The 27,417-nt window shown below is 35.7% G+C and overlaps 1 protein-coding gene across 4 annotated transcripts in view; it reads left to right on the top strand.

The window, feature by feature from the left end:
* The window catches only part of PIK3R1 (phosphoinositide-3-kinase regulatory subunit 1), a 61,198-nt gene extending 35,611 nt beyond the window's left edge, over positions 1 to 25,587 (top strand). For 3 of the 4 annotated variants that reach the window (XM_070938842.1, XM_070938843.1, XM_070938844.1), the window contains 13 exons: positions 1,353 to 1,427; positions 3,067 to 3,198; positions 4,149 to 4,350; positions 4,475 to 4,551; positions 14,523 to 14,625; positions 15,101 to 15,199; positions 15,296 to 15,476; positions 16,218 to 16,343; positions 17,187 to 17,329; positions 17,434 to 17,610; positions 17,710 to 17,778; positions 18,846 to 19,016; positions 21,213 to 25,587. In XM_070938842.1, the coding sequence (XP_070794943.1) occupies positions 1,353 to 1,427; positions 3,067 to 3,198; positions 4,149 to 4,350; positions 4,475 to 4,551; positions 14,523 to 14,625; positions 15,101 to 15,199; positions 15,296 to 15,476; positions 16,218 to 16,343; positions 17,187 to 17,329; positions 17,434 to 17,610; positions 17,710 to 17,778; positions 18,846 to 19,016; positions 21,213 to 21,402 (1,745 nt within the window). In that variant the 3' untranslated portion in view covers positions 21,403 to 25,587. Of the gene's footprint in view, positions 1 to 1,352; positions 1,428 to 3,066; positions 3,199 to 4,148; positions 4,351 to 4,474; positions 4,552 to 12,994; positions 13,141 to 14,522; positions 14,626 to 15,100; positions 15,200 to 15,295; positions 15,477 to 16,217; positions 16,344 to 17,186; positions 17,330 to 17,433; positions 17,611 to 17,709; positions 17,779 to 18,845; positions 19,017 to 21,212 lie in introns of those variants that run through there. The other variant, XM_070938845.1, reaches the window with a different exon arrangement.
* The last annotated feature ends 1,830 nt before the right edge of the window (positions 25,588 to 27,417 follow it).

The raw sequence follows: 27,417 nt of genomic DNA, 5'->3' as shown, positions 1-27,417 counted from the left end.
AGGGAGGGGGTTATACCATCATAACTTTGAGTGGTAACTAAACAAGGCAGTTGATAAGAGGATTATCAGTACTGCTATAGTTACAAAATTATGAATGAAGGCTAATTGGGGCAGAAAAAGTAATATCACTGAAAGAACAGTCTTGATAATTTCAAATAATGAGATTGCTGCCTAATGCAAAATTTGATTTGATTTGATTTCCTGAATCTGAGCTCCTTAGTAACTACTATAAAAATACTTTCTGCAGTCCTCAGTTCCTTTTGCCTTACAACATTGGATACTTGCAGTTCTATCCACTTTTATCTATTACATTTATTCCTTGTTCTTTATTCGGGAGCTCAAGGCAGCGTTCTTACTATTTCCATTTTCTACCATAGAAATTAGTCAAAGTATATGGTGCTAGGAGTGATTGGCTCAAAATTGGCCTTCCTGCATGTCACAGCAATTAAAGAGCAATTAAAAACATTGTGCATAACCTAGCTGCCCTACACATGTGCAAATGAAGCTTACCCGCCACAGACTGGTACTGGGCCATGGACCAAGGATTGGGGACCCCTGACATACAAGATCAGATCCTTCTCTTTCATTATTATGATGCTATAAATTGTTCTTTAAAAATTAAAATAAGCTACAGGAGACCCTAAATAAAATCAACACCTATTGCAATAGAAAATACTTACTTTTCCTTTCTAACTGGACTAGTGTAGAGTATTATTGTAATGGCTAGAACCTTTAAGCTGTAACTTACAGTAAGATCCTCAGCACTCCTTTTAGGAAATCATAAACTTTAAAGGTTTGGTTTAGGTTGTTGTTTTTTAGTTTTGACATTTGACTTGGCCTTTCTCAGGTTAGGATTTTGGATATAAAATTAGATTAATAACGTTACACAATCAAGAGTTTGCAAGAGTGCCATACTGTTTCCTCACAGGAGAGATAGAGAACATAATTATACAAGAACATAAATTAAATTGGGAGTTATAATAATATTACTATGCTAAACCAGAAGTTATTACATAATGTTATAGTAGAATGTTTTTTTTGAAATGTATAGTAAAAGGGGGATATAATAATATTAGAAAGAAAGGGTCAGTATTTGGGGGACGGAGTAAGGGGATGGTAAAGTATTATATAATCTGTTATGAATTTGGATTTTACTTTGAAGAAGTCACAGGGGGAGGGGTGGAGAGGGGGGTTAGGGAGGAGGGGGGGAGAAAAAAGGGGGAAAAATCTGTATTTGAAAAACTTTTTCAATAAAAAGAACATGGAAGAAATGTAAACAACCGAAAGCTACAGGAAATTTTCAGCATCAACAAAACTTAATACATTCTTTTTTCTTTCTTTCTTTTTTTAAGGTCTGGAATGTTCGTCATTGTATAAGTCACAAGGGTTAAGCAGCAGTGTTGAATTAAGACAGATTATTGAGTGTGGTAAGCACAACTATTTTCAAAAAAAAATTGGGTAATAATTTAATATCAGTGTAATTTGCGTTCAGATAGCAATGCCATTTATTACATTTAAATTTCATTATATAGGATATATCAAATACTGTGGCAGAAATAGTATGTGGAATAGTGGTAGAGGGAAACCTCATTAAATGGGCTAAGGAAGGGAGGAGGGATGCTTGCTATTAATGACATTCCAGTAAATTGAAAAGTAGATCATAAGAGATCCAATCATAGGATCTTTGAAAATGCCACTATCCTTACCAATAAATTATAGTTTGCCTATCATATGTATAGCGAGGAACTCAGTCACAGTAAAAACACATCATCATTGCAAATGTCTCTGCAAACAATACAAAAGATTCAAGACATACCCAAAAGTACCTACTCAACCACAATTGGGACCAAAATTTCCATCCTAAACTGTTGCAATCGTAAGTCAAGTTGGACCCTATTGTATGACAATTTTTGTTAAGTGAATCCAGCTAATCCTATGGCAGTTTTTTGTTAAAAATCAGTAAAAACACAATCACATAGCTACAGGGCATTGCAACTGATCATAAATGTGAGTTGCTTATCAAACACCTGAATTGCAATCATATGGCTGCGGGATGGGATGATGGTCGTAAATGGGAGCACAGATTGTAAGCAGTGGTGAAATCTGGCCGGATCTATCCGGATCATGTGAACCAGTGGCGGGAGGCTCTGCCCACCCGCTGGGACATCATTACGTCCTGTTTATGACCCTCTGCGCATGCGCAGAAGAGGCGCGTGCATGCACTCCCACGCACTCCTGTTCCCGAACCGGTAGTGAAGGTAAATGGATTTCACCGCTGATTGTAAGTCACTTTTTCTGAGGCATTTGTAACTTCTATTGGTCATTAAGTGAACGGTATAAGTTGAGGACTGCCTGTAGTAGCGATTTCCAGAATTTTCTGAGTGGGGATAGAAAGAAAAATACTGCAAAAAGTTTTATTTACACAGGATTTCCTTCCTAGAAATAATTCTCGTGAGAGTTAAATGCAGATATTATTCAACACTGCTTGTTGTGGGGAGGGCAAAGGAATGTGCATCAGAACACAAACTTTTGTACTTTTCTGTCATGAGGCCATACCCAACATTTGGATAAAACCTCAAGTTGCTGTAGATCAGGAATGGGCAATTAATTTTCCCAAGGAGCCACATGAGAAATTGAGATTGATATGGAAGGCCTCTGTCCCTTTCCCTCTACTGGGCAGGGACAGCCGAAGGGCCAGATGTGGCCCATGGTCCATAAAATGAGCCACGGTGGTGCAGTGATTTGAGTGCAGTACTGCAGGCTACTTCTGCTGTCTGCCGGCTGCCTGCAATTTGGCAGTTTGAATCTCATGAGGCTCAAGGTTGACTCAGTCTTCCATCCTTCCGAGATGGGTAAAATGAGGACCGAGATTGTTGGGGGCAGTATGCTGACTCTGTAAACCGCTTAGGGCTGTAAAAGCACTGTGAAGTGGTATATAAGTCTAAGTGCTATTGCTATTGCTAAAATGCCAGGTCTCACCATTTGTTTAAATATACTTCCCTGAATGAAGTATAGCTCTTGGCAAAATGTAGTGCATAACATGTTTACGTCTCTGTGTTTTTTTAGAGGCTTCTTCAGTGGATTTTGAGGGAATTGAACTTCACATTTTAACAGATGCATTGAAGAGGTACTTTCTCGACTTGCCAAATCCTGTCATTCCAGCATCTGTTTACAATGAAATGATTTCTGTAGCACAAGGTATGTTTATAAATGTTTCTTTTGGTAGAGTTGGGGGTTTGAGGATCCTTATTTTTACAGGGCATGCTCATGATGCAATGCTACAGTTCATGTCATTGCGTCAGACATGGCATCTATATGATTACATCATTGTGGGAATATTATTTTGGTCTGTTGTGGGATGCTGCTGATGAGTTTTGTATCTTTTTCCAACGTAATAATGTAAAAGGACATTATTATAGCTTCTTCCATTACATGAAATACATAAATTGGGATCATCTGCAGCTAACTCTGTTCTCTGGCATGTATACCTGTAAGACACACATGATTGAATATGTATGTGTACACTTTAAAAACCTAATGTACAAAATAGATCTGAGTGTTAAGAACTCCATGTAACTTGGCGAGTATATTATTTGTTCAAACATTGGTTAACCAATCAAGGATTTGTATGTAGAAAAAGCTAATTGTTAACTTTCTATCTGTATGCACAAGGTAAATGTATTAGCTAGACATGATTCTGAAGTCCATTTGCAATTTGGGATGCAGTGCAATAAAGACTTAGAGATAAGGTTTGTCCCTTCATTATGAAATCAGACTGTATTTAACCTTTTCAGTTTTCAAATGCAGTTGCTTATTATGGGGACAGGATACAACTTTCAAAGTTAGAATTGCGTTCTTGAGTCTTATCTGCTACATCTCAGAAATTACCCAGTCACGTGAGGTGAAGGGGAGATTTCTGCCAGCATTAACTGAACGTTTAGTGGTTTTCATCTAATTATATTTCAGTTTCAATTTGACTTGGTATAATTGATCTTTTCCCATCCACGGTTGCTTAATTTTTCATTGTGACAAGGAAAAGTGTTTTAGTTTACATTAAAGGGATTGATGTCTTGCAAAATTGATGCTTTTCCATGGCTGTTTAGAACAAATGCTGGTGATTTCAAGTTGACAAGGATTTTTTTTTCCAGAAGTACAGAACTCAGAAGAATATGCTCAAGCGTTGAAAAGACTCATCAGATCTCCTAACATACCTCAACAGTATTGGCTCACACTCCAGTATCTCCTTAAACATCTCTCTAGACTTTGCCAGGTTTCTGCCAAAAACCCTTTAAATGCAAAATCTCTGGCTGAAATTTTTAGCCTTTTGCTGTTTAGATCTCCAGTAGTCAGGTAAGTTACGTGTTCCCGAGTCTTGATAATTATAAATTTTTCTTCAATGATAATCATAATTTTTTCTTTCCAACTTCTTTTTTGTTTTACTGTAACACATGGTCATTTTTCTTGTTTTTTACAGCTCTGACAGTGAACAACATATAAAAATATTGGAAGTGTTAATTACAAGTGAATTGAATGAGAGACAACCTGCACCAGGTAAGAAAACATGTAATTTGGAAACTTTTTGAAGTTGGTGTCTTTGTTTTCTTTTGCAACCAACAACTCCTACATTTGATGAAGTTCATGTCAGATGGGATGCATTTTAAAAATAATTATTTATTTGCAGCGTGATTTTTTTTGCCAATATTTGATATTCTTTTGTGTATCACTTGGTACACAGTAAAGATTCCTTTGCTTCTTTAAACAGTTAGGTGTTTGTCTTAGTGTGCAAAAGAGAAATAGCAAGGACTCTACTGAAAGTTATTTTTTTCATAATACTAGCAGCAAGTGCATCTTGGCACAAGATAGTTCAAAGCTGTAGCACATAACCCCTCTATAAGCTATGTGGAGAATAAAAACTGCCCGCCAGGTATCTGTGGGATGTGTTGGACTGTGTCCAGTGGTAAAGCCATTTCTCATGGTATTGTGTATTTCCTGCTAGTCTGGTTTAGATTTATCACCCAAATACAATTTGAGTGTGAATATATCCCAACTTAAAGTCAACAACATGGTCTTTATTGGTTGTTTTACAATAATGTTGCAATGTATATGTGTTTTCTCATGGATGTGGCTTTAAACAAATTGTCATAAATATTTGTTCCATACTTAAGAACACAACAGTAACTGCTAGTAACTACGTATTTGGTGTAGCACACTGACTAGTAATATAAGTTGGATTCAAATAACTTCTTTGATAGTTATAAAGTTTTTCCAATGCCATCGTAAAACTGTTGTTCTTGCACAATGGCGAAGAACTTGCTTAAGTTAGGGTTAGCAGTTGATATTCTGAGTCCTCTGAATACTAATACTAATACTAATAATAAATAACTGATGGCACCATTCAAAAATACACAGGGGGAATATCAGCATATTTGGCGAACCCTTCAGTTTATAGAAGTTCAACAATCCTTAAGGGGAAAAACTGTTATATAACCAGGGAGACGTGCATACCCAGAGGTGTAGACGGGCAGATATATTATGAGGTGCTTCAAATGATTGCATACTGCAGTTTCTTGTCATTGGTTTCATCAGTTTTACATTTTTGTTACTGATTAGCCTATTTCAGTAAAAACATTTGTACATGATATAATAGATTCCTTTTGACACAAATGCAATGCATAGAAAATATATTGAATGAACTTAGCAAAAAATGCCACATTTCACGGCATAAACGTTTTTATCTGATTTTTTTTGAGCATCAAACATAAACGTTCCTTTATCTCATTTACTTGTTTATAGAATGAGTTTCTTAAAAGCAGAACAGGGGTTTGATTGATTTTAGATTTTAGAGAACAGTAGTATTTTGATAATTACAGGTTGTAAATAATTTCTCTATCTAGATATTTGTGTTGCAGATTTTAATATGGCCTATAATTTCTAAAGAAATCATAGGAATTATTTTAATGATATATATGAAGTAAATACAATCCTATTAATTAACTAAACAAAAAATCTTGATTAATTGGGCAGCTTGTTTTTAATAATGCTAACAATATAGATGGTAATAAAATTGCAGATACTACATATAGTCCTGATAGGGATTATATCATATGCTGCCATAATAGCAATAGAATTTACTTATATACAGCTTCATAGTGCTTTACAGCCCTCTCTAAACGGTTTACAGAGTCAACATATTGCCCCCAACAATCTGGGTCCTCATTTTGCCAGCCTTGGAAAGATGGAAGGCTGAGTCAACCTTGAGCCTGTAAGAATTGAACTGGCAGCTGGCAGTCAGCAGAAATTGTAACCACTGCACCACTGTATTCTTTAAATTATATTTTTTTTCTTCTCTGCAAAGTGTTCTTCTTATCTTGTGGACAGGAAAGTATTTAAAAACAGGTCGGATTATTGGTTTATATAATTTAGTATGGTCCACAGTTGCTCCCTCAGTTCTGAGACAAAAGTGTTTCTCAACCCTATTAGACCGGTTAAGTATCCTTCAAAATAGAAAAGTTAGAAATTAGGGAATGTAAAAAAACACAAATAAAGGAGTTCCGTCAAGATGGTGAATACTTTATGTCCTGCTTCTAATCTCTGGACGCCAAATTTTTCTTTCTTAATCTATAATGTAGCCAATACAATTTAACTAGTCCAGGATTTTTAACTAACTACTGAATATGAGCATAAAACTTAGGTGAGAAATCTATTTTAGTACACAATAAATTAAGAAAAGCATACATTTGAGTCTTTTTTAAAAAATTCTATGTATAATAACCCTGTTTTCCCCAAAATAAGACATCCTCTGATAATAAGCCCAGTTGGGCTTTTGAGTGCATGGCAATAAGGCCAAGTGCTTATTTCAGGGTTCAAAAAAAAAAAAAAAAGACAGGGTTTTATTTTCGGGGAAACACAGTATATTTTATGAGATCTTTGGCAAAAAGGAGGGAAAAAACCTCTCCCCAAAGATTAAGTTGTGCAAACCTATCTAGAAATAAGCTCTTTGGAATGCAGTAGGATTTACTTTGGGTAAGTACACCTAGAGTGCCCTATCAGGAACTATATAAGGCTGCAAAACTGCCAGATCTGTATTGGAAATACATAGGTGTAAATTGATGCTTGTTCGTTCTGTATTAAATTAGTGGTTAGGCACCAGGCAAGAAAGCAGGAAACTGTGAATTCAAGTCCTGCCTTAGCCATGAAAGCCAGCTGAATGACTTTGGGCCAATCACTCGCTCCCAGCCCAACTCACCTCACAGGTTTGTTATTGTGGGGAAAGCAGGAAGAGGAAGGTGTATTGGACATGTTTGCTGCCTTGAGTTATTTGTAAAAATAATAAAGGTGGGAAATGAATGAATAAATAGCTGAGTGAAGAGAAGTTTTTATGGTAATTAAATGAAGACATGACATATTTTATAATAACGAAATATTAAAGACAACTCTCAGTATCAACATGAATCATAAGTCATTTGTGCTTAGAATCTAATGTATTTGACATTACATCATTCCAACCCCTTTATTCAACTTGAAGCTAATCAGTATTACAATATTTGTCCAGCAGAGGGCTCTCTTTTTTAGCAAATAATAATAACCAAATTGCATACCATTTCAATATATTCAGTACTAAATTCAGTACTGCACTTTGCATCAGAGGCTTGTTATTCTTTAATATAAATTGTAGATAGAATCACTGAAGCAGCCACAGTTGAATGTTAGACCCTGTGTACTCATTCAGGTTCTGCTTTGAGAATTCAGTCATCAAATGTCAAAATTCTGCCTTTTCAGCACTTAATAAAAGAGGGAAAAAAGGAAGCAGAAGTCACAAGCTAGTTCCTCCATGCGATGCCATGACTTTACTCTCCTATGTGTGTGGAGCTATATAAAAGGGTTGCCTCTAGTAATGGAAGGGCTAGACTGGGGGGGGGGGACATTAAATACCATCTCCATTTATAACACTCCTGATAAAATCTATGCATACAGGACAACAAACTCTTCCATTAATAGTTAAACATAACATGGAACAATTTCTTATCTTTGTGATGTTTAAATCACTGTTTTTAATTGCAGTGAATTTACAAATATTTGGAGGGAGAGGGTTCTTCTGTCTTCGTCCCAGCAAAAGTTGGTTGCTAGGTACCACGAAGATGGAGTAAGGATGCATAACATATTGTACTAATAACGTCTGCAGATTGTGGGTTTCCCACTCCTGATTAAAGTCTTAGCCAAGATTGGAGCTTAATAAATAATGGTTTTCAAAAACATAAAATGAGCACCCTAGTTATGTTGTTGCTGCCTTATGGAAAGTGCTAGTAGGTTATTTAATCAGCAGTTATCCAATTTTTCTGTCACCAAAAGCACAAAATTCAAAATGTGGAAAAATAATGTTTATGGAGAACTTTTTTTTGTCCAATATAACTCATCTACTTCTGGATAATGGTAGACTACGGTATATGTAGGACAGGGTTCTTCCAAGTATTGCATAGCAGAGTGTTACAAAAGATTTTGAATACAGTTATAAGCAAACAGATTGTAGTCGAAGTTTAAAAATCAAATAACATTAAAAAGCCTGCTCGCTCTTAAGGCTTGATAATTTTTTATGTAAGAAATAAACATGGTTGTCCAGATTGTTCTATTTCTACTGGTGGGCTTCATTGGGAGCAGAGAAGGAAAAAGAAAGTCAAATGAAAATTAGGTCTATAGGCTAGCAGTCATGTTAGAGGGCAAGAATCCAAACCAGTTTGGCTAGAGGGCAGGAACTCAAAGTACATACCTACGATAACCTATCCATTTTAGGGGAAAATCCAAGGGAGAATTACTACCAGAGAAATAGTCTGAGAAATGATTGAAGTCTGGTAAATGGGTCCCTTGTCAATCAATAGGAGTGCTGATTTACCACCAGCCTATCTGGTACTTAGGAGTCGAAGGCATGGAAACAACAATTAATGACTTAATAGCTGGCCATTAACACCCTAATTAACAACTAAAAGTTATACACAACCAGGAATCACATAAATACAATGCACAGACCAGACCAGTGCATATATTCTGGAGAGAGAAAAGTTCCTCGATGCTCGACTCCAGCACGAGCCCCAAAGCTTGGAAAAATAAATCTTTAGTCCTGCTGACCAACTCAGATTGGATTCTGCAACATTATCCTGGGATACCTATATTTACCTTCATTCATGAGAATTGCTACCATATAACATCAGTCTTCTGTTGTCAATCTCAAGAATAGTTTGGGCATATCTTTTCCCCTGAATTATTTATTAAGTGTGTGTATGCGGACCCTGCGCGGGAATAGCGTTAGGAAGAAGAAGATTTATTAAGTGTGCGTATCCATGTATGTATGTGTGTGTTTCTCTCTCTCACTCTCACTCTCACTCTCACTCCTCTCTCTCTCTCTCTCTCTCTCTCTCTCTCTCTCTCCTTTTTTATTCTCTGCCTCCATTTCTTCTTCAGTATGTCAAGCCAAAAGCATAGCCAGAGGTGAAAGTTTTTCTAGAAAGCAAAAGCAGCTGGGGAACACATTTCTGGGGCGTTCTCCTTCAGCAGCCATTACAACCGTATCATTCTCAACCATGCCTTGAGTGGATGTTAAGAGCAGAATGTCCCAAAGCATAATATGTAAAGAAAAAAGGAAAACAATGTTTAATTTCCAAAGAATATTTGTCTGTTTGCCAAGAAAAAAGAGAGAGAGAGAGAGAGAAAGAAACCAAATAAAACCCACTGATTAAGTCGTAAAATAAAATTGTGCCACAAGACTAATGGATTTATAGATGCTTAGGTACTTAGGGTGTGCCTGGCTGGCTGATACAGGCACTTCTGTAATATTGCTGCCCTTCCCTCCCCCTACTACCTTTATGTTGTCAGGCTATAAGAGAATTTCTTATTGTAATGAAAGTTTGTAGGTCCCATTTATACTGATTGTTAGGAAGGTAAGCAATTTCTTGTTCAACCTTTCTATCCAGATATAGTGAAATGGATTTGATCAAATAACATTCACTTTAAAATCTTTATCTTGCACAGTGCTATTGACTTCGCTCAACCAAAATAACGCCCTTGTTTAGGGATCTAATTTATGGCATATCTGCTTGAGAACAAACCCCATTGGACACCGTGGGAAGTACTTGCAAATAAAGATTCATAAGATTGTTCTTTATGTTATAAAAGCTCTGTGGAAGCTGAAGCCAGCAAGAAGTCGGGGAGGAGTTAGACTTTAAGTTGATTTTAAATTGACTCAGTAGTATACGGCTTCGTTTGGGGAGTCCTCAGACAGCACCTGTCATTGTGGTCCATTGGAAGGTGGTGTCGTGAATGCTAAAGAGCGACTGAATTTGTGGGCTTTTTGAGGCACAAAACTTTACAAGGAGGGCTTTCATGCTATCTCTCCCCCCCCCTCCTGAATTAGCTTAGCCACTTCCTGTATTTGGCTGCTCATAATGCTTTTCTTGACAGTCTCCTTCAACACTGCACGGAGCAGCTGGTTATAGAAACTGTTTTAAGGCTACTTACAATGGTCTTCTCATTTGCTTAGCTAAATTGAGACCGGTTAGTCTTGCATTGGCCACTTGTTAGCCGGTGACAACTCTGGCTTTGACTCCAGCTCCCCTCCTCCACCTGAAATCCCTTGCTCAGCAAATATTTGAACCTGCCCAAGTTAATCATGAAACTGAGATCTTTATCTTGGAGAGACGTGCAAGCTACAGAGGACTTTTTTTAAAAAAAGGAAAAAAAAGCCAGCTAAATTCAGTGATGAAACAGAAATGGGCTGATAGTCTCAGCAAGAACAGATTGATTCTTTCCAAAAGACGTGGAGCTTTCTGATTCTACTCATTGCAGCTTTTTCTTCTGGATTTACCAAGCAGAAGAATTTATTACAGTTTTCGAGATAACTTCTTCCTAGTTGTTTCAGAGAAGATTTGAATCCAAGGAAAGCCTGATTTAATTTGTATTTTAATCTGTGAAGCTGAGCTGAAACCACATTCAGTCTGGAATTTTCAGGTTATGATATACAAGGGTGAATGTGCACCATGCATAGTATACAAAGTAAGTAATTCTTGATTTAATTTGAAATAATGAGAGAGAGAGAGAGAGAGAGAGAGAGAGAGAAACTGATTCTTTAAAGGAAGGAACTCTGGTATGGTATGTGCGTGTATGGATATTTCTCAATCTCTATCACAATTAGAATAATATATGCTGCAGCCAAGCAGATTAAATAGTTATGCTTTAATAGTCAAAATGTGTTTTAATGAAACCTGTTCAACATATGCTGGAACTGTGGAAAATCACTAGTTTGTCAGAATCTTGCTCTTTCTGGTTTGCCACGTGATGTCATAGCAAGCTAGACTAGTTTGGGTTAAGCAGTAACTTGATCATACAAATGCAACTGTCCAGAATTTAGCCAGTAGTATAATTTTAGCAAGAAAATCCTATTTTTCCACCTGTAAAATGTATTTTGTTGAAACCTATTTCAGAGAAATACAAATGAGAGAGAGAAAGAAATTCGATTAATGGTCAGTTGTGTTGCTTTATATCTCACATAACGTATGTAAGCAATGCGCTTCAGCGGCAGAGCTATTTGGGTAGCAGGTGGGCTAAACCCTGAGCTTCACTGTTTGAGCTTGTGTCTGGGATTCTCTGAAGTGTCCTGTTACTTGAAACAAGTGGAAGGAATCTCTGGTGTCCATCCACCTAACTGGATAGGGAAGGTTGGGAAATCGACTTCAAGATGGGCTTAAGCATGGTTGTGGTAGGGTAGTGAGTTTGTAGGTGCATTTGTCAATATGGTGCTATAGGTATGCAGTTATAAAATGTTGGTTCTTTCAGAAGATAAAAATGGGTCACAAGATGATTCTTATATGCAGTGCTTTGATTGTAAAATTCATGGCTGTAAGGACAGAACTGTAACAATACCAGTGCAATCATTTGTGTGGCAATACTTGAGTTCAATACTCTCCATGACTGGCCTTCATATGTGAAACTATGCTATATATTCAAAATGCAACTCACGACGAGTTGTATGATATGAAAGACTTGTCTGAAGGCTAGAGAAGAAATTATGTTTTCAAAAAAAAAAAAAGAACTTTGCTTTTGGTTTGCTTTAGCTGAGAAATTTTTCAGGGCTTGACGAAACAGGAAATCTGATAAACTGATTATCACAAAGATCTTTTGTTTTTAGAATGGCAAAACTGGCAAATTATGGAATCTAGTCAACTAAATCCATGCAAACCAAGTATATTGAAAGAGCATTCCCTCATTTCCCTAAACATTCACAGGCTGGAAAGTCAGGTAACAGTCAGCGAGTGGTTGGGTTCCCCCCCCCCTTGCTGCAGCTGAGGCTTTTTTGTTCTTCTTTTTAAAAATAAAGCTATTTGGAATATTAAACTCTAAAGCAATTGAAATATCCTGTGAATAATGACCTACGTCGTTAGAAACAAATGACAACTTAAGAACATTTTATTAGGATAAAGCTTATTCACAACCAAACATCCATAAAATAGGCATTGGGCAATACCTCTTGAGATTTCTGGTTTCTCTCTTTTTCTTTAAAAGCGCCACCGTCAAAGCTAAACAATGCCCTGATATTGCATTGCTGTGTCTAGAAGGGAAGTAGCTCTCCATCCACCAAGAATCCCACAGTAGTAGTGAAAGGGAAGGCTTCCTGCTGCAGCATATCACCCTTTGTCAACCTGCCAGGAGTGGAATGTACCAAATGCCAGACAGAAAAGATTAAGGGGGAGGGGGAAATCTGTGTAAACTGAGAAACCCGTTCAGGCTTTTTTAATAAATAAGATCAGGTGCCGATCATTAGTGCCTGCTCTTTCTGAAATGACAATTGTTATAAGATTAACAATGAATAACAAAAATGATGAAATAGGAGTGGTCCAGTGACATTATTTTTGACATGATTGGCTGGGGATTATGATGTAATAGGTTACAGTGCAGCCCCTTAGAGGTTTTAAAATGAATTCCAAGACACCATTACAAAGAGACCCTGACTGTTTCGTTTTAACTGAGCTTTCTTGCTGAAAGTCATACAAATGTACAACACAGTCTGGAACATGGAAGAAGTGGATCTAGAGTATCCTAGGACAGATGTAAATTGTGGCACAGACTTGATTTTTTACATAGAAATGGACCCACCAGGTAATGGTAATACTGTACTGCAGCATTATGATTGAAAAGGCAAGCATATTCTGAATGTTACAGTTGCTGTTATTAGAGCCAGGGTGAACTGTTTAGGAGGAATTTTGTGATATTGTTCAGTTGTGTTTAGTGCATTGAAAAAGGAGTCAGGAAAGGGGTTTGTGCAAATGTCTTTTTTCTTTATTAGATGAAATTGCAATTGTTGTATGTTTCTGTTTTAGTTTTGTTCTTTCACCTGTAGGTCTGTGGTTATACAGAAAAGGGGGTCCTGTTTTCTGCATCATGATTGACTCAGAATGCAATTGGGGCTTTTTTTTCTTCTTCTTCTTTTTTAAACAATGCTAGCATTTAAAATTGTTAGTCACTGTTACAGTTTATTAGATGCAATCCTGTTTATCTGCAAGCATTTAGCACAGGATGAGCAGATTGTTACCTTTCCTTAAACCTCTGAAGATGCAATTGTCATTTTGATTTATATGCTTCATAAATGTGTTTAGTGGGCAAAGGCATGAGTGAACTTTAATAAGTGAACTTGATGTTTATGTATTTTTTAAAACATGACCCCCTTTAGCTGATAAGCCAGGGAATGCTGCAGTATTTTTTTTGCTACACACGGGTATATGTATGTATGCAGCCTTGACATTGAGCAACAGAGAAGTAGGTGGCTTGAATCAGTCTTACCATTTGAAAGAGTTTTATCCTATAGACTGCTCAGATTAAGGCAAGGGATAGCTGGTCACAGACTGGTTCCTTAAAGTGTTTGGGGACAGCACATTATGAAAGGAGGCAAAAGAAACCCAGGTGGTGTGCTAAAAACATGTAGTAGTACTGATGATTTGCTGATTTGTTCTTAAACCACAGCAGAGCTGGAGTTGATAGCAAAGCAATTCCTCCTGGGTAATTAAATTGGGGAAGGAGGGCTTAAAACATAATTGCATTATATAAAGTGATGCACAAAGAAATTAATAACAAAGGATGTGGCATGAAGAGGAGACTTAACTTCAGTCTATACATTTGGAAGTCTAAATTGTGTTCTGTTCTATGTGGAGGGGGGAGGGGCTCTTGACTTGGAAGCATAAGACTGTCAGACAACAGAGGCTGCGGTCTTATACCCAGAAAAAAAAAATCACCTCCAACTCTGATAAATTAGTGGTTTTGGGGTTGTTGTTTTTTTGTTTTGTTAAGGAATTAATTTTGCATGCGTGCTATTTGGGCTGGTTAATGATAAGTTGAAAACTATGGCAGATAACCAAAAAAAAATGAAAATTCAACTTGCAATAATTTAATAGATGTAAATTAAAAATAGTTTCATTAAAGCATTTAAAATTACATTGCCTGCAGGCTATATAGCTAAGCTATTTTCTTTTTAAATTTCATTGCAGCATTGCCTCCAAAGCCTCCAAAACCTAACACTGTAACAAATAACGGTATGAATAATAACATGTCTTTGCAAGATGCTGAATGGTACTGGGGAGATATTTCAAGGTGAGACAAAAAATATACCTTTTATCTTGGTGATGATACATACGTGTGTTTAACCTGCACTATATTGTGATAGTTTAAAGCATTTGTACTACAGTTTCTGATATCTGGACACATACATTGCCAAGAATAAAAATAACAAGAGATTCATTAAACATTTCTATGCTATTTTACTGTTATTAAAAGCATATCCAGAATAGGTACATCTAGCTAGATTTTTACATCTAAAACTCATTATGTTAATACACAAGATTAGAAATACAAAACGTATCTATCCTTTTCCCCTTTTCTTTTGTATATATGAGTTACCATCAAATTCTTCCATGATATAATTTTTTGAGCAAAAAGAATAATTCTATTGTAATAACTCAAACATGCCAATGTTTACCTTGCAATGAGAAAAAAGTAGGAAAGTTATGCAAAAGGGTGCTCTTTCTTGAGAAAATTAAATTTAAGGTTACCTTTGGTTCCCTAATAGGGAAGAAGTCAATGAGAAACTTCGTGACACTGCTGATGGTACATTCCTGGTACGAGATGCCTCCACCAAAATGCATGGTGACTACACTCTCACACTAAGGTAAAAACAGCTGAATCAGGTATCACCTTTACATCACACTGCAGAAGAAAAAAAAAATTATGAATGTAGCTGAGTCTTTTTTTCTGAACTTTATAGGAAAGGAGGAAATAATAAATTAATCAAAATCTTTCATCGAGATGGGAAATACGGTTTTTCGGATCCATTAACATTCAATTCTGTGGTTGAGCTAATAAACCACTATCGAAATGAATCTTTAGCTCAATATAATCCAAAACTAGATGTAAAATTACTTTATCCAGTATCCAAATATCAACAGGTAACATATACATCTTATTCCCTTTCTATTTGTTGCATGAATAGTAATGAATTATATAAATGAAATTATTTTGTAGATGTGGCAACTCAAAACCCTTAAAGTTACTGCTGTGGAAATTATACCGAAAAATGTGTGAACAATAGTCACACTGTGGAAATTACACTGAAATTCTGCAAACAATTTTAAAATTAATATGTTCATTGTTTATTGGAAGCAAATTCTGGGTTCCTGCCTAGAAGAAAAATCTCATGTCATGAAATATTTACTATGGTTAACCAAGGAAGATTTTGTTGTTGCTTTTGTTTTTGCAAATTGATAGCTGATATAGCTTCACACCTGAAATACGTATTCCAGGTGTGAAGGATGATGAATGAAAAATTACCTTTTTATTTTGCTAATTTTAAGATAATTTGTATAACATGCCCAATTCCACAGTGACCACTATTAATTTTTAGTAGCAAACAAACAAAATGTATGAACAAAAAAATTCACATGCAATAACTTATTAGTCTAATAAACTCATACATTTATCCCATAGCAAGAGATGTCCTGGAGCCCTGCCTGTGGTGGCAGCATCATAAGTAATGGTTTATGTTCTGTGAAAAAACTATTTTACAAGTTTTAGCGTGATCATTCTTTTTCAAATTATTATTTGATTGATTGCTGTTTTATGAAAAGTGTTAATACTGTAAGAAAGGGTCTGCCTTTACTGAATGTATTTCCATGTATTTATCCTCCTAGGATCAAGTGGTTAAAGAAGATAGTATTGAAGCTGTTGGAAAGAAATTACATGAATATAATATTCAGTTCCAAGAAAAGAACAGAGAATATGACAGACTCTATGAAGATTATACAAGAACATCTCAGGTTAGCAGTGTTAAATGTCAGTTACAATTTAAAATATAAAGTGGTTCATCCAATAGACCCATTAATCCAGTGAAATTCAGTTTGATGGAGTTTGAGGCTAAATCTTGACCTTTCAGTTTCAGTTTTAAAAACAACATGGTTTGAAGCAAGATTAGGATTGATTAATAGTGCTAAACCATTCAAATATTACTGATGTATTGCTATGGTCTTCAACAGCAACTTCAGCAGTAAATCAATAATAAATGTTTTCTTTAAAATCAGGTACATTTTAACCACAGAATATCTAATGGCTTAGAATTATTTAGATGAAGTGTTCACACAGTATGTTGACAATATAACAATATATTAAATGTATATTGTAAATTATCTCTGTATAAATACAAATATGTAGACCTATTTAAATTAGAGAAGTGCAGTGATCTAAAGAATTATTTCAAGTATTTTGATAACATTTTCTCTAATATATTTCTTGAATGCTTACATACTGTATACATTTATATAGAGAGATTGTTTTTGAATGCCAATGATTTAAAAAGTAGGATGGTTAATGAGGCATCCATACATCAGCCACAAAGAGGAACTATAAAAGTAGAAAATGCTTTGTGGAAATTCCTTCCCATGCAGAATCTTCTGGGCTCAATTAGAGCTGGAAAAGTCTAGACTAAAATTTTGGAAAGCTACCTCTTGTTGTAGAAAATAATAGTAAACTAATAAATGCTATAAAAGAAATCTTTTTCAGTCCTATCCTTTAGTGATACTCTTTTTTTTTAAATAATATAAAAGTGCTTCAGTATTACTCAGTCACTTTTAAAGTATTATTAAACAGTTTTTAATTCTATCCAGGAAATTCAAATGAAAAGAACTGCTATTGAAGCATTTAATGAAACCATAAAAATATTTGAAGAACAGTGCCAAACGCAAGAAAGATACAGCAAGGAATATATTGAAAAGTTCAAACGGGAAGGGAATGAAAAAGAAATACAAAGGTTGGTTACAGTGAGTCAAAAGTATATATTTTAACATATAAACGTCTTCAGAAAAAAACAAGAAACCAGAATGAGATGTAAACATGCCAAATTATTTTCTCCAGAATTATGCACAACTATGAAAAGCTGAAATCACGAATAAGTGAAATTGTGGACAGCCGACATAGACTGGAAGAAGATCTAAAGAAGCAGGCTGCAGAATACAGAGAAATAGACAAACGCATGAACAGCATTAAGCCAGACCTTATACAGCTCCGAAAAACTAGAGATCAGTACTTGATGTAAGTATTTGTGAATTCCAGCCTTTTAAGTGCACTTCTTTCAGTTGAGTTTCTATGAATGTTATCTTGATTAACTGTGTTTTCAAAACTGCTTTCTAGGTGGCTGACACAGAAAGGTGTTCGACAAAAGAAACTGAATGAATGGCTTGGCAATGAAAATTCAGAAGAGTGAGTATCCATAATATTTCTATGGGGGGGGGGATGTTATCTCAGTTAGATTCTGCTCATTGCATTTTAATCATTCAATGTAAATATTTATAAATATAAATCATTTTATAACATATAATTAATTCAAGAGCTTAGTTTATGAATCTATTTTTTTTTTGCCTAAGAATTGAATCCTACTGGTGATCTAAAGAGATCCAGAAATAGTAAATAAAACTTCTCATTCATTCAATGCATTGCTTTCTAAAGTTGGAGATCTTTCTAAAGATACAATAAGCATGATTTTAAAATAATCATGATTCAGATTTTCTTTACAACCAGTTCTTAAAATCCAGGTGCAAACTACAATTCCTGCTACCCACTGATAACTTTTCTACACAGAAAATTCTGTTGCCCTTCTATTATGTTCAGTAAAGAATAATTTCCAGTAGGAATTCCTTGCATACAAAGCTCAATTCTTCGTTTTTAGCGATGTACAGAGAGTAATAACATGAATGTAGTAGTTGTCTATAACTCTTTAAAACAGCTGCATCTTTTCCTGGGATTGTGCAGTTGCTCTTGCAGCTGCAGGTATTCCAGGCAAAGGACATGGAAGCATTAAATGCATAGAGGTTGTTCTCCACATGGTTTGAGGTATCTTTTTGAAATGAAACCCAAAGTATTGCACTGCCCTATTTATTTTAAGTGGTCTATTCTTTTCCAAAATCTAAATTTATTATTTCTAAGAGTTTTAACCTTAATATTTGGGTCAAGTGAATAAGAACCACTTAATAAGTTTTCATTGAATTATAGCGAATAATCCAAAATATATAATAAACTATATCAGGAAAGTAAAAAGCAACATTCAGTTAGATTTATTTTTATGAATCTAAAATTTATGGATGGACAGAGAGAGAAGAGTGTCAAGCTATATAATATTGATTTCTCTGAAAACCTAGCAATGGGGCCTTATGGTCGACAAAACTGCCTTGGGTCAAACAGTTTGATTTTGATTTTGTTACAAATTCTTATATAATGCTTGGTCTTTTATTATTTCTGGTTTTTAATTGTTTCGTGTTGCTTCTGAACAGCCAATACTCTATAGTAGAAGATGATGAGGATTTGCCTCATCATGATGAACGCACATGGAATGTTGGAAATATCAACAGAAGCCAAGCTGAAAATTTATTACGTGGGAAACGAGATGGAACATTCCTTGTTCGGGAAAGCAGCAAGCAGGGTTGCTATGCCTGTTCTGTTGTGTATGTATTTTATTCAAATATTTACCCTGTTTGTTCAGCAATGAATTGAACTCCCTCATTCCCTCCCTGTGATGATTAACCAAAGCTTGGATCCATGCATCTGATTGGATTGCCCTTCAAAAGATTATTGTAATACTGGTTTTCTGTCTTAAAATAGTTGGTCATGAAGTCTTCAAAACATGGCAACAGCCTTTGTTTTGTTGTGAAAGATTCTGATATCCATTAAATTGACCACCTGACTTCAGAATATGATGGGTCATAAATATAAATATTCTTTGCAAAGATATTAATTAGCAGGTTACAACTAGGCCTTGAATTATTATGGCAATTGTGACTGGAATTTCTGTCACTAAGCGATATAGTCACATGAGATTGAACTTTACAATCACTTTGCTTAGTGATGGCAATCCCCACAGACTTGGTTCCCATTGTAACTTTAGGACTGCACAGGTTGTTAAGCAAGGACCTCACATGACTGCAACATAGGTGGAAGTGAAAGTCCCCAGCAAGCAGGCCAGTGGGTGAGAGCTACAGTTGGGCAGGTAGGTTCTGTAGACAGACACTACGGAATGAAGCCAGGTATGCAAGACCCACAGGTGGGCACCACAGGCAGGAGTTACAAAGCATGGAAAGGTGGGTTTGGCATGTGGGTAGGCAGGCAAAAAAGCAGTGGGAACAACTTGGAACCTCCTGCTGGTTTCACCAGTGACATGGCTTGTGAGAAACCAGCATGGAAGGTTGCAAATGGTGATCACATGACCATGGGATACCGCAAACATCATAATTGCAAGCTGGTTACCAACGGCCCAAATTGTGATTATATGATCATAGAATGTTGAGACAGCCATAACTTCATAGACTGCTCATAAGTCCCTCTTGTTCAGTATCCTAATAACTTTGAACAGTTGTTGAACAAGGAGCATTTTCCACCAACCTTCTCTAGCTAACTTTGTTCATAATATTACAGAAGAGATCCAACTGTATCCCAATTTTGTAATGTTCCTCTTTCTATTAAGCATTTGTTTGCATGATGCCATGCATCTAAATTCTAAATGCCCACCAAACCCTGCCTAGTGCTCCACGTCTTGTAGCTAAATTTATTTCTAGAGAATGTTAATTTATATGCTTTCTTCATGTTTAAAATGGTTTGGCTTTAGCTTCCTTAATAAACAACCGATTTTATAAGCCACGAGGGGCTGTGTGCAGTTGGGTTCCCCCCACTGACACATATTCAGTGGAGGCTTCCATCAGAATGTGATAGTTTTCAGCAGTTTCATTCATCCCACTTAGACTCCTCTTTCAGTTGCCAAAACTCTTTGGAGAATTGAGGAATTCTTCAAAGCAAGAGCAGGGTTGTGGGGTTAGGAATATTTCCTACTGCTGATAAAGACAATCTTCCATCAGCCAAGGGAATCAATTTGCTGCAGAGCACTGGTAAATTTGAACAGCGCTGGAATCTGATATCTATTAAGAAATATTTGGAATGATACTGGAAGAGTTACAGAGAAAGGCAACTTTTATCACCTATGATGGAAGGACAGAACAATACAGTATTACAGAGAGAGGGAGGGAGGGAGGGAGAAAGAAAAAGAGAAAGAAAGAGAAAGAAAGGAAAGAAAGAAAGAAGAAAGAAAGAAAGAAAGAAAGAAAGAAAGAAAGAAAGAAAGAAAGAAAGAAAGAAAGAAAGAAAGAAAGAAAGAAAGAGAAAAATCTTTATTGGCCAAGTGTGATTGGGCACACAAGGAATTTGTCTTGGTGCATATGCTCTCAGTTTACATAAAAGAAAAGATATATTCGTCAAGACTCAAGGTACAACACTTAATGATAGTCATAGGGTATAAATAAGCAATTGAATCATATTAGGAAACAGTCAATATAAATCATAAGGATACAAGCAGCAAGGTTACAGTCATACAATCATAAGTGGGAGGAGATGGGTGATAGTAACGATGAAAAGATTAATAGTAGTGCAGACTTAGTAAATAGTTTGACAGTGTTGAGGGAATTATTTGTTTAGCAGAGTGATGGCGTTCGGGAAAAAACTGTTCTTGTGTCTAGTTCTGGTGTGCAGTGCTCTATAGGGTTACAGTAATGGGTCAAAGAATATTGCTGTAATGTTATATCAAGAACAAGTTATATAAGAAAATGTCTTTTAGCAACATTTTTTTTAAATCCTTTTTTTTTTTTCCTTTTTAGTGTGGATAGTGAAGTGAAGCATTGCGTCATCAACAAAACACCTACTGGGTATGGATTTGCAGAGCCATATAATTTGTACAACACACTGAAAGAACTGGTGCTACATTATCAGCATACTTCATTAGTGCAGCACAATGACTCTCTCAATGTCACATTAGCCTATCCAGTATATGCACAGCAAAGGCGATGAAGATGTTAATCCTTTGGGGTTATCTCTTTTTATTAAATACCCACAAAGTTAATTCGGCAGTCTTGAGGCTTCTGGGTAAAGAAGGCTTTTGAGTTGGAGCTAAGGTGTCAGAGCCTTCAGATGGAACTGAAGCTTTCTTCACAACTGCAGTGGGAGAGGTCACGGTTGAGAGCTATGGACACACACTTCTAATCTAAAGTGCTTTAAAAAAAAAAACTAAGCAAAAGTAAAAACGCAGCAAAAGAAAGAGAAATGCTACACCTGTCTCCCTGCAGGAACATAGTGGCCTTTAATCATGGTGCTTGTTGACCATCCCTTTGAAGCTTTACGAGCTCTAAAGTTGGAACTTTGAAGACCGCAACGTGCAGCGGGGGGCCATGTAAATGGCGGCAGAATTTCTCAGTCATGACGTAGAGGATGCAGTGTTCAGTGTGCAGTGGATGCAGTTGGCGGCATTGTGGATTGCTGATTTTCTGGTGAATGATATGTAGCAGAATGGCACTTTCAATTTTAAGGGACACTTTAAGACTCTGACAGGGTGTTCGTTGGAGAAATGAACGTGGTAATAGAAGTGCCAGGAAGTGTTTTTGTTTAGACATTTAAAATCTTGTTTTAAGATATTTAAGACTGAAGAGAACTGGACTTTATGACAAGCAGTATATAATATGTACATAGTTCAGGATGACTAACTATCATAGATGGATACTGTCAGAACCAATTCATTCTTTTCATTTTTTTTTTTGGTTTGGATTTCTCCCCACCCCACCCCCCCACCTTCAAAAAGAAGCCGAATCCTTACACTGCTATGCAATATTTCATTTTCTATAGGCTATATTTGTTTCATGTGTAACTAAAGGATAAGCTGTTTCTATTTTTTTTCTTATGTCATCTCAACATGTTTTCATAGCTCATATTTTTTTTGTGTGTATGTTTTCATGTTGTCCTCTTTCCCTCCCCCTTTTTTTTAAATAAATGTACAGGATATTGGAAAAAGTTGGCTTCAAAATTAAAACTATGAACTATTTTAACAGGGTTTTTCCCCTTTTTGTAGCATATTGAGCTGCTAGCTCAAGGTTACAATTCAAGATTAATTTCTCAGCTAAATATTTTGTTGGGCAGTGCCTGATAAGCTTAAAAGCTGCTTTATTCAATAAAAATAAATGACTATTGCAAAAATATCACTTGAGTCCAACAATATTGTTTTAAAAATAACTTCACATAATAGTATCCACTGTATTTTATTTAGTTTTTAGATTGTTATCTTGATTGTGTTTTATTGGAAAGAAATTCTACTTTGAATGTTGCAGATAAGCAGGTGAAAAACATTGACTACTAAAGTACCAAATTTAATCCTTCAGAGTTATTTGTCATATGTAATTTTGATCAACCATTTTAGATACTTCATCAAGATACATTTTGCATCCCATGGAAGAATTGTTTTTCAGCTACTGTTTAAAAATATACAATTAGGTATACATTTGGCTTTTATATTTCATACTTAGTTCTGAGTAACAGAATCAAAATAAATTTAGGAAGCTCTATGATACTTACCTTCCAAAATCAATTTCTGTTACTTTAACATTTTAAATGAAGGGGAAAAAATTAAAAAGCCACCCTAAAGAACAAATATATCAGGTATCCATGTAATTAAGTTAATGAAAGAAATATAAACCTCAGTGTTACAGTACTTAACCAAATTCTACATTTCTTGACCAACATAATAAAATCATAGTTTCACAGATTAATGTTAAGGAACTCTGGAAGTCTTTTATATAGTGAATGAGCAAAAAGAAAGCAGATCTTATAGCAGATCTCTTTATGGTTTCAACCCCATAGGCAATCTGTGCTTCTAAAGAGGCACTGAAGATTATTCTAGATGTATTTTTATTGTTTGGTAACACTGTGAATAAATTAACTTTAGCCCTCTTATTTTTATTTACCCATATATTTTATATTGGAAACATTTGTTTAGAACTTATTAACTTTGCTTTCTTGAGAAATATGCAGACTTGAGACATATTTAAAAGCCAAAGGGGTTTTTACAAGCACTGGAGAGCCCAGTAGAGTTTTGTTTGTGGGCTGTAAAGCAGTTATCTCCTGGTGTTTCGTCTCACTAAAATCAGTGGAATTACTCCCAAAATCTACTCCAAAGGAAGTTGACTGGAAATTGCATTTTATTTCACAGAGCAAAGATTAAGCCAAATGTATGCCAATTTTTAATCAGTTTGTTTATTCGTCCCACTAGATTTTTCAAGAGGAAGAAATCTGCATTTTGCTCTTGATTATTCTTGAAGGGCAAATTATGACCAGTCACTGAATAGCAAGTACTAACATGCACTTTGTGTGTGAGAGAGACAGAGAGATTGATGTGCATCAGCAGGTCCTATACCTGATTTGTCATCATCTAATTGGCTTTATCAGTTCTGATTACCTCTAGGTCCCTTTGATGGGGAATAGATGGGACCTAGTTTCTGTCCTCCCACGTTAAAACAAAAGCCAGCTGATCAGCAGTGTTTCATTTACCATTTAGTACTGTGCATTGTTGGTATTCTTCTACTGAGAAGCATACAAGCAGCCTCTCAGGAGCTAGGTTGAATATAGTGATCAAGCCTTGAGAACTGCATGCACAGTTAATATATGGTTACCAATCCAACATTTGGTGCATACACAAAATCATTGTGTGTGTGCCTGTCCCTCTCTAGGATGCAGAGAGACAAACCCAAAACTTCTGAGCTACAACAATAAAATAACAGGGCTTCTGAAATATGAACTACCATGTTTATACCACAAATGCATACAGCTACTTCAGACAAAACAAGTTATGGATTCTGTAACTTGAGGCTTAGTTTTGTGGTTTTGATGTACTTTTGTATATGTGTTTGTGAAAGAGAGAGTGTGTATAACTGGGCCATGTTCTGATTGCAGTTTTCAGTGAATCTAAATGCGTGGTGAAACTTTTCTCCAAATTTCCCAAGTCTCTAAATAGCCTGGAAGGAATTAACATTGACAGGGTCTTTCAAGGCTTAGTTGTTATTATTGGTGTTAACAATTACTCTTTAAGAATTCTGTAATCTTATTTTTCATGTTAAATGAAATAAAAATCATTGGAAATTTTAATTCAACTCAGAAAATTAAAATTTTATTTTATAAATGATACTTGAATAAAGAGAAAGTTTGCTGTACATGCAATTCTGTACATGCAATTCAATTAAAGTCAGCATATTTTAACTTTTATTGAAAAGAAACATGCAAATTGATATCTCTTCAAACTAAAGCTTCACTAATAAAAAAAAAGATTGATGATATATGGATGTATGCAGGCTAGACTGGGTAATAAAAGAAAAAATTCCAGTGGCAAATTAATTTGGTAAATGTCCAAATTATTGTCAAGAAAGTTATATATGATTGTTTCCAGAAAATCACCAAGAGTCACGCTGGTTTCATTGGAGACTTGACCTTATCTTATTTGAAAGGTATATGGAGCTTGGAAAAGATCATGTTTCTAGAATTTGTTTTATTAATGTGTAAAGCCAAATCTTATGTTTCAGTGTCAGCTGTTATGTAGAAAAAGTTGCTTTGTCTTGTAGTTAACAATGAGCTATGATGCTTGGGGGAAAATATCATTGTGATGTTTTCCACTGGGGAGAACATCAGTTAGATTTAACACAGTGCTTTTGCTATGCATGGTATTCATTTGAGAAAGCAATTCCAGTTGTGACTTTTATTCAGGATTGCTTTTGAAATGGGCAATTCCAAGTACAATGCCTCCCATGGGACATGGCTCAAAATATAATATTTTTACTTTTTGTACAAAACAATTTTATTAAAAACTGATGAAAACAGGTCACATACAAAATTAGGGAAGAGCTATAGTGCCATTTGTCCCTATGAGACTGCATTAGCTGCCCAAAATGCTGCTATTTTTATTCTTAGTTTCTCCCCCTAAAAAATAAGCTCTATTTTGTTAAATGTCTTTAAAACATTAAAAACATTTCTATTTTTTTTTTAGGGAGGCAGAGGCTAAATGGATGTTGCACGTTGTCTTTAAAAGGCAATATTAACAAATGCGCCTCCTTAAAAAATGTTCTTGGCTTTCTGAAATTGATGGAGCTGTGTCCTGTTCTTAAGTTGCTTTAAAAATTGTACTAGGTCTTCAACATGAATAAAGATTGTTTTGAAACTGCATTTTATGTATTAACTGCTCAATAATAAGCGAGGAGGGGGTTGCCTTATATTTATTTATATTTTACACCCTTGTTTTCTAATGAAAACAACTAAAGGTAGCAGAAGATTCCCTTTCCCTCCCCCCCATTCCAAATATGAGAGAAAAAATAACTCATTGGTACAACAAACCTATCTAGACTAAAGACCCATCTCAAAGGCTCTACTAAGGTGCGGATCTCCCCATATCGTCAGGGAGAGATATAAGTTCCTATTTCCTTTGCCACATCAGGCATATTTCAACCCTAATACTGTTGGATTTGGATATTTTGTCTCATATCAATAATGTTCCGGTTCCAGTGGTGAAATCCAAATTTTTTGACTACCGGTTCTGTGGGCGTGGCTTGGTGGGCATGGTTTGGCTTGGTGGACGTGGCAGGGGAAGGATACTGCAAAATTCCCATTCCCTCCCCACTCGGGGGCCAGCCAGAGGTAGTATTTGCCGGTTCTCCGAACTACTCAAAATTTCCACTACTGGTTTTCCAGAACCTGCTGGATTTCACCCCTGTCCGGTTCCCTTGAATGTTACCTCCTGCCTGGAATGGACAAAAATTCACTGTCCCTTTAAAAAAAGCTGTATTCCTGTTACACCTCTCATTTCCACTTACTACTATTGCTAGCAAAACAGACTTCAGATTTAACTGCTCTTCTGCCAAAACTTCCATGTATTTTTGACACCACAATACTTGGAAGAACTCCAAAGAATGATATGTACATCTTTTCATTTTAAGTATAACATAATGGTATTATAGTACAACCATTGCACCCAAATAAATTTTAGGTAAAACAAAATGAACTTACATTTTTTTCTTTTCTGATCTAAAACCACGAGTTAAATCTAGTGTCGTAGGATATCATACTTCCCTAACCCTCTTCGATAATATTTCTCCAACCCTTTTTGATATGATAATTTTATCACTTACCAACATAGTACATCATTTCTGAAATTTGACAAACTTCCATACAAATTGTATATAACATGATGACTAGTATTTAAGTGGGGGAGGGGGAAATTCTTGGGGGGAGGGGGGAAATTACACATTAGAGTAAAAAAAATCCAGATGACCACTAGATGGCACCGAGGAGTTCTGCATCTCTGCTATAATATGGTTGTTTGGATTGTGACTGCTGGTTTTGGTAACCCTATCCAAGTTTCTATTAGGGTTGACATTATAAGCTTTAGGACAGAAAGATGGCCCAATTGGGTCTATCAGTGTTTTTTATATGCCAGCCTTTTCTAAATATCACTGTTGTTTTGTTTTTATTCTAGAATAACCCCAGGATTGTTTTCCTGATGTTTCTGTATGGAAAAAAATAGCCATTTTTCGTACCATGGAACAAGGGGAACAATATGCGAAGAGATAACAAGGATTGATAAAATATAGTTCAGTGTCAAAGAACGTGTTTTTGATAAAAGAAACTTCAGCCTCAGTTACAGGAATCTTCTATTTATTATTATAATTGCTAATATTATTCACATCCTATCCTGCCTATTATTAGCACTTAAACTGACTAACATTACAACATAAAACAATTATAATCTGTCATAATTCAAATCAATATTAAACTAATTCAAATTTTTTTAAAAAAATCCCGAAAATTAAGAATCGGGAGTTGATGGAAAATATCTTTGATAGCCTGTAGAACTACATTGAGGAACCCAGGTTGTTGGGAGCGATATGCTGACTTTATAAACCACTTAGGGCTGTAAAACACTGTGAAGCGGTATATAAGTCTAAGTGCTATTGCTATTGCTACTTTATCCTAGCAGAGGTGGTATAACTTAGTGTTTGG

Source organism: Pituophis catenifer, unplaced genomic scaffold (genome assembly GCF_029215685.1).
Source record: "Pituophis catenifer annectens isolate HBS135680 unplaced genomic scaffold, rPitCat1.0.hap2 SCAF_2, whole genome shotgun sequence".
Classification (NCBI taxonomy): domain Eukaryota; kingdom Metazoa; phylum Chordata; class Lepidosauria; order Squamata; family Colubridae; genus Pituophis; species Pituophis catenifer.
The sequence above is the reverse complement of the archived record's forward strand: the minus strand, read 5'-3'. Positions and strand labels throughout refer to the sequence as shown.